Source organism: Vespa crabro, chromosome 12, assembly GCF_910589235.1.
Source record: "Vespa crabro chromosome 12, iyVesCrab1.2, whole genome shotgun sequence".
In the NCBI taxonomy this organism is placed as follows: Eukaryota; Metazoa; Arthropoda; class Insecta; order Hymenoptera; family Vespidae; genus Vespa; species Vespa crabro.
Genome location: NC_060966.1, coordinates 6320877 through 6332743, shown reverse-complemented (window position 1 = coordinate 6332743; position 11867 = coordinate 6320877). Strand labels below are relative to the sequence as shown.

The following is an 11867-nucleotide window of genomic DNA, read 5'->3' as shown; positions in this document are numbered from 1 at the left end:
AGATGAATATATGAATATATGTAAGTTAGAAAATATTTGTACGTTGCAATCGTAGATGAAAATAATATCGACGAATAAAGGAAACCAATCGATCGATCCTTTTGGATCTTAGCAACCTCGATTATTCTTCGCATGGACCAGAAATTCATTCGTTTGATCAGGACCATACAGTTTTCATCTGTATACACACTGTGTCTCATTTGACTCGAAAAGAATCGATGGATTTCAAGTGATTCGACCTAATGAGACACCTTGTATAAATGAACTAGCAATTTAAATATAATATTATACGACATATATGTATATGTATAAAATATCTGTAAAGATTAAGAAGCGAGGTCTTAGTTCAAGTTTAAAGTTCAAGAAGAAGGTCTTCCACGTACGCTTTTCTCACGTTTCAGAAATTCTTATGCTCGTCTTGTTGTCGTAAGAGAAACATTTTTTTATTGTTAAGAAGAAGTTAAGAAGAAAAAATAAAAAGATCTTTGATGGGTACGATAAGGAGCGTTCGATAAAGCAAACTTTAAACATTAATATGTATAGCAAAGCGTACAGCACTTTTAAAACAGGCAAAATGAGATCGAAGAAGCAAGCTGCATTTATTATTTCGCGAGACATAACAATGCGCACATACATAAATATATTTTACGTATATGAACGTAAGAGGATGATGTATGTGTATTAAACAGCAGTAACAGCACCAGCGACAGAGGAGAAGCAGCAGGAATAAAGCGTTAGGAAAAGTGACTCAAGTTAAGTGCTTTTATATGTTTATCCGAGTACAAAGGGTGTACATAGGATACATATACACATATACGTATATACGATATAGATATGTATTATTTATGTAAGTGTATGCGTGTGCGTGCGAGCGGTAAGCTTCGAAACGTGTGCTCGAAATTAAAAAGGTAATAAGAAAGTTATTGTATTATTACGGAATACGATCGTCGATAGGGAATAGGAGGTATATATCTATGTAGACATTTGAAATAAGATAGATGCGTTCTAGACTTAGTTGATTAAATGTTTTCTCACTCAGTCGTTCCAGTGTGATCGGACGAGGAATACATTTTCGACGTTTCTTACCAGAGGGAAGTCATCTTGAAGATGAGAAGACGAGGGAGGACCAAAAAAAGGGATCGAAAGCAAGCTTTGATTACTTACGAATCGAAATATTGATTAATTCATTATTATACCAATGATATCGCTATACTTTTTGTTCTACTGTGATTATCATTATCATTATTACTATTACTATTATTATTATTATTATTATTATTATTATGATTATGATTACTACTATTATTATTATTATTGTTGTTGTTGTTGTTGTTGTTGTTGTTGTTGTCATCAGTACTGACTTTCAATCCCATCGCTGTGTGTTACCTACCACTTTTATCATTACGTAAAAGTAATTTATAATGGAAATAGGGGGCTAATAAGGCGAAGGCTTCCGTATAATAACCCCATGACCCCGTTTTTCTCGCACGACCAAAGGATATACGTATACAGGGTATCTCGCCGATGGAACGACGAAACAAGTAAGTAATGTAGTATATTATATCGATCGAAGCTAAGCAACGTGTTACGACGATTTCACCAGATTATCCTGATTATATTTTTCAACTCCTAAATCTTGAGAAGGGAAATAAAGTACAAATAATAAGATAAATGGAATCGGACGAACGCATTTATCGAATAATAATATTCGAACTTCTCCAAATTGAATAAAAGGTTAAATAACATGTTATTCGTGTTACTAGATATATAATAATAGTTTTCGGTCACGTAAGGAACAGGATAATTATCGACTACTAAAAGTTGCGTTATCCTATTAGGTGAAATAAATCGTTCCCCCTCTCTCTCTCTCTCTCTCTCTCTCTTTCGGTCGTTCTGCTACGATATATATCACGACTCGAGTATTGAGAATAAGGGAAAAGGTAGGGAAGAAGGTCGTGACGTTATCCCCTTAATATCGGTCGCATGTTCTCTCTTTTTCTCGTGCGCATTCGGTGCGTTTCGTTCGAAGCGAGTTTAATACCTTGACACGAGAAGACTCGTGTCCTCGAAGGTCACCCAGGCAGATTTACAGGCTTGGAAATGCCTGTCGTTGACCCAGAGGAGGGCGAAGGAACGGCTCTGGATGGTGGAGGATGAGGGGAAGGAGGGCGTGTGTATGTATATATATATAGAAGGGAGGAGAAAGCAGATCGATATTGAAACCCCCTGGGGTATACACGTTACCTACGCTCCTGTCTGCTAAATAGCAGCTCGACCTGAGAAAAGGCTGCTTCAGGGAATATAGACCGTGTGTGTGCGGCTTTTCTCTTATAGCCTTTCTATCGTCGACGAGGAAAAGGAGATAGAGAAAGGGGAGAACGGTCGGACAATCCTAGATAAATTCTTTCGTATGTCGACCCTTTTTATTTTCTACGAAATCGATTGCGCTACGCCATCCGTGGTCGCTTTTTTAATACCTAGAGTGCATATTTTAGCGCTAAACTATGGATATTATTGTTTGTCGAATATATATTATACATACATATATATATATATATATATATATATATATATATATATATATATTTTGTATGTAAAAGCTCAGGATTTTGTTCGATCGTGGCATATTTTCGTTCCACACACACGCACATTTCTGGTAGAAAAGAGGGTGCGAGAGGGCGTTTAACGCAAATCTTCTCGCGGACACACCCCTGCCCTGACACGAGCGTCCTCCTACTCTATTTCCTTCCTTTCTTCATCTCGTGAAAACGCGAGAGAAAAGGGAGCGAGTTACGATGGCTCCTTTATTTATTCCTTTTTCGCGCGGGGATAACGCGATAATTGCGATATCGCAGTTAATTGGACGAATTTTAAAAAGATATATCTAGTTGAACGAGCTTGGATGAGATTTTGTTAAGTAATTTTTTTTCCTTCCAACGCATTGATACTTTCGTCGAGAGATAACTTTGTTTTACCATTATAAAAATGCAAACATTTGTAGGCTTTTATAGTATTTCCGTTCAAGAAAAAAAATACACATAGAATAAGAGTCGCCAAAGTTTTTCTTTTCTTTTTTCTCCTTTTTTCGTCGCGGACACTCTCGATTTTGCTCTGTAATATTCCGCGTACGTCGGCTCGAGGGGCTTTTCGAGGATTTCGTTATCACTTTACTACGACGTGATATTCAATATAGCCGACTGCATTATGTAGCGACTCGGACAAGACGTCGTTGGCTTGAGCATGGAAGAGAAAAGAAAAAGGGAGAAAGTTGAAGCCGAGTAAAGTATGTCGTTTGCTGGTCTTGCATGCCAACTAACTAAAAGGTATAGTATCTAGAACATACAGAGTATCTTGACTTTTCTTTCGATCTTTCGCGTATAAAAACGTCTGGATCGTTTTGAGTAATGAACCATCGTTCTCTAGAGCGTTAGGAAAAATGAGACAGGAAAATCATATCACAGATAATTTCCCACCGAACGCGTATTTCTAATCCATTTTTTCATTTCCCAAGTAAATGCGCGTTTCCTGTAACTCGTTCTATACTCTTGTTTAATACTCCACCCCCTTGAGTGTAGGATCGGGGGAGAGAGAAGATGGCTCGAGAGGGAGAGAGTGGTAGGTCTCTTGACAAACGTTGAAAAGAAAGGGAGGAAGAATAACGAACGAACGAACGAACGAACGAACGAACGAACGAACGCGAACGGCAGGGCAAAGAGTCGGAGAGCTTAAATCTTTGATGCTGGAGGGCTCGCCTAAATGCCCGCTTCTTTTTCTACGGGTTTCTTCCTTTCTTCCTCGTACAGCCCAATGCAAAACTTAATAAAGGTAAGAAATTAGAGATATCGACTCTCTTTCTCTCTTTTCCCTCCTTTCTTTCCATCGAGCCGTATTAAGAAGATACAATGAGAAAATATCGATTTAACGAGCACTAAACTTATTATTATTCATTTTTATAATTTCGATTTCCTCGATAAAAGTGTCTCGTTCGAGACATTGAAAAACATTTCCCGTAGAAAAGCGATCGTTTTACGAGGGACGACGGCGAGACCCGGTTTCCGGTAAAAGAAGAAGAAGAAGAAGAAGAGGAGGAGGAGGAAGAAGTCGTATCGAAGAAAAAAGAAAAAAGAATTCCCCAAAGAATTCTCGGTACCAAGACGTTTCCTTATATCTCAAGGAAATATACTGCCCTCGTAAAGGAGAGAGAGAGAGTGGATAGAAAATTGCAGCTACGTGTAGACTATCGAGATAGTACGTACGAGACACGCGACATTTCCTACTCCGCTAAAACGGACGAGCTCTTCTTCTTCGTTCATGAAGAAGAAGAGAAAGGGAAAAAAGAAAAACGAAAAAAACAGGCAGTCATGTATCCCTCTTTATCTTTCTCTCTCCCTTTTTTTTTCTGGGTACGTTCTTCGTGTCTTTGCCCTAAACATGTCCGGCTCTGCCGTCGGCTCGACGATGTTTTAAAAATAAACTCACGCTGGAATATCGTTTCGACCGTCACCTCCTCCCTCCGTATCCTCTATCACCGCCGCCGCCGCCGCCGCCAGCAGCAGCAGCATCACCTCAACCATTACTATCCAAGCTACGTCTCTCGGGCAGCGCTCTCGTCGCATTCGAAATGATGCTTTTATCTCGATTGAACCGCGCGCGAATTCCATGGCCGAGGCTTTTCTCCAATTAATATATCGAATTTCCTGGCACTTGAAGGATTTTATCGACGAGAATCCTATGAAATATACCGCCGCGATTCCATCGTCTCAACGCAGTTTTCTTATTTTTTGACCTCCCAGTCATTTTTTCACCGTACAACGAGATAAATCGTAATTTTGGAGCAAAATTAAAACTTTGGGAGCTATCCCTGGAAGAGGAAATTTTACTCACCTCCCACGAATTTCTTTTAGATAATTTAATGTTCTTGAAAAAGTTCCAGCGGTAATGACGCTGAAACTGCGAATTACATTCGGCCCGTTCCTTATCGTTCGTCATTGCGGCATAAACTTTGAGATTATACTGATCGATGATAAGATGAAATAATAATGAGACGATTATGCGTGTCTTTATCTCGAACGTTGAAACGTGAAATTACGCGTCGTTCACGATTAACAAAACGACGATCCACGTTTTTCCCTTTTTCTTTTTTTTGTTTTTTTCTTTTCAATATTTTTCGTCAGATAGGTAATTGACTTTTTCATTCGTAATACCCCCGATTATTTATTCTCTCTGTCTCGCATGTGATTGGTCGATGCTTTTATAATATTTCGACGTAGACGAGATCGGATGCAAGAAAGATCTTTAAAATTGTACGCGTGTCACAATTCGATATTTGTGAGACGCGTAGTCAAGGATGACGTCCTCGCTCGTCATTCTTTTATCATGCAAAACTAATTGATATAGCGCATTAGAAAGTTTCGCTCTTACCGGTATTTTCGCATAGAGAACTGCGTGCACGCTTAACTACCATTGGTCGTGTACCAGATTAAAAATTTCATGTGATCAGGAACGTTGCAAAAGATGGCGCTAAGACATAGAAGTGTTAAACATTAGTATTTCACGCACATGCACCTAACATTTAAATACTCGAAAAGATCTTTCGATCTCATTGGTTAAGACGAACGAAATAAATCAATTCGTTGTTTAAAAAGTTTTGTGTTCCGTTGCGTTGATTGGTCGAGCGATTGACGGAGGATGTCGACATTTTTTTTCCACGAGGCGATTGGTCGCGAAAAAAAGATGGCGGAACTATTTGGATGCTCGTTTAAAGAGAGAGAGAAAAAAAAAAGAACAAAAAAAAAATAAGTAAAAGTCGGCGTTGTCCGCGAAGAGGAAAGAAAGATCTTTTCTTTTTCCTACTCCCGTTCGGTCTCTCCCTTCCTCTGTGATTCGGTCGCTTTCACGTCAGGTATCACAAAGAAATTCCCATCTGGCTCGCACGCCGGCATCCACGAGACGAAACGAGCTATCTCGGTTGTGTTGTCGCGTCGTCGTCGTCGTCGTCGTCGTCGATCGACGGAGAGCGAAGGAGAGTGGAGAGGGTAGCGGGAGCTAGTAAAAAAAACCAAGTTGTCATGCTGCGCCGTTCTAACGGAGCGAGAAGAGATTTTTGGCGGTAGTAAAGCACGCGCATTCGCAAATCGCGAAATATTGAGATATCGTGCTTTCGTGAGAGAAGGGAGATCTCGAGAGTGTTAGACAAAGAGCAGGAGCAGGAGGAGGAGGAGGAGGAAGGTGAAAGTGAATGGACGGCAGTGGAAATAACCTAAAAATTATCGTTCTCGTAGGAAGGTGCGTGGAGCGACAAGAAACGTCTCTTGGGAGGAAAAGAGAGAAAGATGTGTGGGTGCGTGTGTGTCTGTACACATATGAAAGAGAGAAAAAGAGATAAATCTTAGAGTGACGTCGCGAATCGTTACAGGTGATCGTCATGAGCGTTCCACGATGTCGCATCTCGTACGCGTGACTTAAGAGATAGGAGAAGCGTGCAATTATAGCAAAAAATATGGATGCCTGTAACGAAGGCGTAGACCGGATAGGATCCTCCGATGATGCTACCGCAAAAAAAACCTGGCCAGAATTACGTGGTGTAGTTAGCGATTTGAGGAGAAGATTGTCAGGTGTATCGGCGGGATCAGTGCCTGGATCCATAACGTTTCGATCTTTACCCGATGGACGGTAAATCTCTTGCTTTTGACCGAATCTTTTTTTTATCGAATAATCAAGTTTTTGTGTATTTAAAAACTCACTTCACGTTTCAGCACCAGAATATATTTTCTCAGTACTCCGAACAATGGTTGGGAAACTACACTTTTATATGTCGATATTGCACACTCCGATCATGCCAATGGGTATCGACTTCATTGGCAACCAGTTATAGAAGCAAATTTTCAGAGGTAAGACATTCGATAAGAATCTTTCATTCTTTCTTAGAATCTTGTCGATTCTGATTTCTTGCTTCGATATGGCTTCAGCGTATCCAGTACAAATAGATTGTCGAGGGAGGAGCAGCTGTTATGGGAAAGGAAGAGGCTAGCTACTTGGGGTATAACCAGTTATGAAATTCATGCGGAAAGTGGCAAGTTAGTTTTTCCAGCTGCAAGTAGTTTATATCAATGTATAGACACAGGCTTTATGGTAATTAAACTGAGATCATTCGTGGATTTATCTATTTAAGGAAAGAATACTCATCTATTTTCTCTTTGACTTTTAGCCTGGACCTTTGTTTCCATCAGAGATTAGAATATCGGCTTCTGGTGCTAAACTGTGTCCTCAAATTTGTCCATGGAACAATGCGTTGGTCGCTTATACTTGTTCCGGTGACTTATATTTGTCTCATAGCGTTACAGGATCATCCGTCAGATTGACTCATGCCAGAAAAGGGGGCAGAAGTCTAACCGATGATCCTCTTACTGCCGGTACTCCTTCTTATGTCATGCAAGAAGAATTTACTAGGTTTCTAACTTTGATCACTGTATTATGCCTTGATTTTAATTTACCCTCTAACTGACGATCCATTCCTATAGGTATATAGGTTTTTGGTGGCAACCAAAATCTAACGATGGCATTTATAGAATAGTCTACGAAGAGGTCGACGAAAGCGACGTGAAAATCTTTTGTTTTCCTTCAACGACCAATTCCGAGGAAATAGATGAATTTAGATTTCCTAGAGCTGGCACGTCAAACGCTAGGAGTAATTTGAAAATGGTGCAATTCCGATTAACGGAAACTTTGCAGATAGTTGACGTTGAAATATTAGAACTCCAGTATCCGCTACAGATTATGTTTCCTTGGATGGAATATATGGTTAGAGTTGGTTGGACGCCGGACGCTCAATAGTAAGCACGACCTCGTCCTAAACGCGCTCGCATATATATATATATATATATATATATATATATAAAAGAAAAAACAAATTATTAACAACATCCTTTGTCGTTAATGTCCTTCTTTTTTCTTTTTTTTTTCTTTCTTCTTCTTCTTTCTCTAAATAACAGCGTTTGGGTGCAGTTATTAGATAGGAAACAACAAAAGCTCGAACTGGTTCTATTATCGGTCGACAATTTTTCTGAGCCTCCTACGAGCGTATACAATACCAAATCTTCCTCTGCGAGCGTTCAGGTTTTATATTCCGAGCAGAGTACCGTTTGGGTGAACGTTAACGATTTGCTTTACTTTTTGCCCTCGGACGAACCGATGGAAGTAAAATTTCTTTGGGGCAGCGAGGAGTCGGAATTTCGACACTTGTATCTTATAACATCCAGCATAACTGGTATAGAAAAATATTCCTTTTTCGACTTTTAATAATAATTTTTCACTTGAACGATTGATATCTCACATTTATCTGACGTTCCTTTAGGTTTAAGCAATGGTGTAGAAGAATCATTGGATCGAATGGATAGTATCTTTTTACAGCCACGCGTTACATCGAAGATAGCATTGACGCAAGGCGATTGGGAAGTATTGGGTAAAAAATTGTGGGTGGACGACAGCAATTCTATCGTATATTTTTGTGGTTTGAGAGAGGGTCCGTTGGAACAACACGTTTATGCGGTCTCCCTTCGTCGGCCACTGGAAATAAGACTCTTAACGAGGCCCGGATACAGTTATAATAATGTATATTTCAATAAGGAATGCACTATGCTAGTTACCGTCTACAGCTCCATCAAAACATTTCCGATATGCCAAGTACTTGAGATTACATGAAAAATCTATGAATTAATTAAGATATCTGTTAATTTATTACGTAGAATGTTACGTATAATTGTGTTTTCAGGTATTTAGGATATCTCAATCCGATTGGACGGTGGAGAGTATAACGCTTACTCCGGTTGGTTACCTGTTGGAACCATCTTCTCCCGAATTAGATTTATTTGCGCCAGAAATTTATACCTATAAGATAATGTCGGGGGATACAATTTACTCGATGATTTTTAAACCTCATAATTTTCAAGCAGGAATCAAGTATCCCACTATATTAAACGTTTACGGTGGTCCGGAAGTACAATTGGTATCCAATACGTTTAAAGTGAGTACGATATGTTTCTCCCGTATTCGGTCGAAACTAATACCTTTACGATTATATAAAGGATTAATCATTCAATAGGGTATGAGACACTTAAGAATGCATATGCTGGCTGCGCAAGGCTATTGCGTTGTTTTAATCGATTCTCGTGGCTCGCAGCATAGAGGATTGGTATTTGAGAGTCATTTGCAACGTCGCATGGGAACCGTCGAATTAAACGATCAGGTCGAAGTTTTAAGATGGCTGGCCGAGACGACGGGATACATAGATTTAAATCGTGTCGCTCTTCACGGTTGGTCTTACGGCGGATACCTAAGTCTGATGGGTTTGATACAATATCCTGATGTATTTAAAGTACGTCCTCCTTTCTAAATTGTAAATGAGTCCAGATGAGAGATTATTGTAAAATTTTTGTAATGTTAATAGTTGGCGATAGCCGGGGCACCGGTTACATCCTGGAACTTTTACGACACCGGTTACACCGAGCGTTACATGGACCTTCCTCAAAATAATCCACACGGTTATATGACCGGTTCGGTTTTAACATACGTTAGCAAGTTCCCGGACGAAGAGAACAGACTTCTTATCATTCACGGACTTATCGATGAAAATGTTCACTTTTTCCATACCAGTCAGTTGATCAATGCTCTTGTAAAAACTGGCAAGCCGTATCAATTGCAAATTTATCCGAACGAAAGGCACAGCCTTCGAAATTTAGATGCTAGTAAACATTACGAAACTACGTTGCTATCGTTTCTACAAAATCATTTATGAACCTATTTAAATTAGACACTATTAGGTAAATTTTACACACCGATTGCTCGTTAAAAGAACGATCTTTTTTAAAAATTTAAGTAACTGCCATTATTTTATGTATATAGAACTCTAACCGAATTAATCTGATCTGTCGCTATTTCTATATCTTCGCGATGGTATAGACAGGTATTCGATTTTAATCTCTATGTCGGAGTCAAGTATCGAGGTATGTTCAAGCAGTATTACATTTTTACTACGAGAACTTGCAATAAAGTCTAGACGATATGTATGTTTGAAACGTACGTATTGTTATTAAAGATACCTGTCGAATATTCCACAAGCATATTGAATGAAAATAATCCACTGTCTGAAACGCGACATTGAATCAACAATGTTATTACTTTGTTATGGAACCATCGCGGAACATGTTATATACACGTACACTCATACGTTTATTACGAAGGCTTACCACCATCTACAAACGTATTAACGATCCTAGATATTTTTTAAGAAAATCGACAATACTCGCAATTATTTTGTACATATATATATATATATATATATATATATATATATATATATATATATATATATATATATACACATATAAATACGTGCTATAATCAAACGTAGATCTGCATAAGATTTTTGTAGGGCTTTTACCCTAATTGTACTTAGAAGATATTTCTGCTCGATACATATATATGCGTGTGCGTGCGTGCGTGTGAGCGTGTGTATGTATATATATATATATACATATATACACATATATATATATATATATATATGTGTGTGTGTCTTCTTTAGGTTGTTATATAATCTTCTGCTTGATTATGTATATACGTGTGAAGCTGTCAAATCTTTTTACAGTAAATAATTATGAAAAGTATTTTAACGATAACACTATTTGCGATCTTGATCATTGTGAAATTATCGTATATCCGATGGATAATCATTTGTCAAATAAATAAATTCGCTATTTTATACTTTGTACGATGTTCGATGATGGCACACGAATCAAGAAGAATAATGTTATTTCAGCAGATATAAGTGACTTCTTCAATTTAAATTCGTTTATCTTTTTATTTGATATAACAAATTATATCATTAATTTCTTATTGGTTTTTAGAGAATCCAGTTTTAGTCTTCCTGTTTAATTTCTTATATAGATATCTTATCCTCTTTTGCATTTCTTTCCATTTGGTCGGTCTTGCGATAGGGAAGATACCAGATTTCCACATTTTCCTCTTTCTCAATAATATTTTATATTCGTTTCCTTTAACTCCTCTTAACCAAGATGGTACCTTGTAAAGTATTCTTGTAGGGTGCAAATGTTCAGATCCTAGAATATCGATGTAATCATTCTGTCCAAATAATGCTCTCTTCTCTTGCCAAGCATTCACCGGACAATAGATCGGCATTGGAAGTCTTTTTGTTCCTCCGGTATGAGGCAATAATCCCTTCATATCTATCGGATCTTCGTAATCGTATCTTCGTATCAACGGGCCTCTAGCAATTTTGTCTGCATGATAGCGATACCGTACTGTAGTCATTAACGGGCTCCAAGTACGTATACTAGTGCGTATTGTATTTACGATGAACGACATTGCTGGAAAAAAGATGAAACATTTTTTCAAATTTTCCGTGTAAAATATGTGCCATAATAATGCCGATCGGAGATACTATCGTGTGTATAATTGGTTCACTACTAGCTAGCATTTAAAAGTCTTTCCGATGTCTTTTCGTCAAACATTCACGACTTAACCTCACTTTGCATCATACTCATTTCATGAGTGTAATGCATTTTTAAAAGTTGCAATCCAACGAACGCATTTTATATTTACAAGCACATACCTTTTTCTCCTGATGCGTAAATCTATTTCCAAACTGTTCTTCTTTTTTTCTTTTTATCGTATTATCGTCTCGTACTGATCTATATAATTATAACACCGTCCATCATCTTTTACCACGTTGTTACGATTCGAATACAGAGTGCGCTAGTTTACAATGGCAACCAACATTGAAAAAGAAAAATTCGAAAAAGAAATGTAACATTTCTTTGGCGCAATAGTTGGTTTTATTTGAAAGAGGA

At 38.2% G+C, this 11867-nt stretch overlaps 3 protein-coding genes across 3 annotated transcripts in view; 2 read left to right on the top strand and 1 right to left on the bottom strand.

Annotated features, from left to right (window-relative positions):
- LOC124428455 (RNA-binding protein Musashi homolog 2) overlaps positions 1 to 1319 on the top strand; it is a 94190-nt gene extending 92871 nt beyond the window's left edge. Inside the window, exon 6 of the transcript XR_006943177.1 lies at positions 1040 to 1319. The gene's annotated coding sequence lies outside the window, so the exon portion shown is untranslated. The remainder of the gene's footprint in view (positions 1 to 1039) is intronic.
- Positions 1320 to 4203: 2884 nt separating this feature from the next.
- On the top strand, positions 4204 to 10761 carry LOC124428450 (dipeptidyl peptidase 9). The gene is made up of 11 exons (XM_046972482.1): positions 4204 to 6340; positions 6416 to 6672; positions 6756 to 6890; positions 6969 to 7131; positions 7208 to 7449; positions 7521 to 7832; positions 7992 to 8266; positions 8354 to 8682; positions 8771 to 9022; positions 9101 to 9373; positions 9446 to 10761. Exons 2-11 carry the CDS (start codon positions 6500 to 6502, stop codon positions 9791 to 9793), a joined length of 2502 nt encoding a protein of 833 aa, XP_046828438.1. The 5' UTR covers positions 4204 to 6340; positions 6416 to 6499; the 3' UTR covers positions 9794 to 10761.
- Positions 10762 to 10838: 77 nt separating this feature from the next.
- LOC124428463 (39S ribosomal protein L51, mitochondrial) lies at positions 10839 to 11788 on the bottom strand. The gene is made up of 2 exons (XM_046972517.1): positions 11630 to 11788; positions 10839 to 11384 (listed from the first exon to the last, which is right to left on the bottom strand). The coding sequence occupies exon 2, from the start codon at positions 11380 to 11382 to the stop codon at positions 10891 to 10893; it is 492 nt and encodes a 163-aa protein (XP_046828473.1). The 5' UTR covers positions 11383 to 11384; positions 11630 to 11788; the 3' UTR covers positions 10839 to 10890.
- Between the last annotated feature and the right edge of the window lie 79 nt (positions 11789 to 11867).

Coding starts and splice junctions, on each gene's coding strand:
- LOC124428463 (XM_046972517.1), bottom strand. CDS start 11,382: ATGTCGTTCATCGTAAATACAATACGCACTAGTATACGTACTTGGAGC.
- LOC124428450 (XM_046972482.1), top strand. CDS start 6,500: ATGGATGCCTGTAACGAAGGCGTAGACCGGATAGGATCCTCCGATGAT. Junction 6,673..6,755: donor CGATCTTTACCCGATGGACG/GTAAATCTCTTG, acceptor TTCACGTTTCAG/CACCAGAATATATTTTCTCA. Junction 9,374..9,445: donor AATATCCTGATGTATTTAAA/GTACGTCCTCCT, acceptor TAATGTTAATAG/TTGGCGATAGCCGGGGCACC.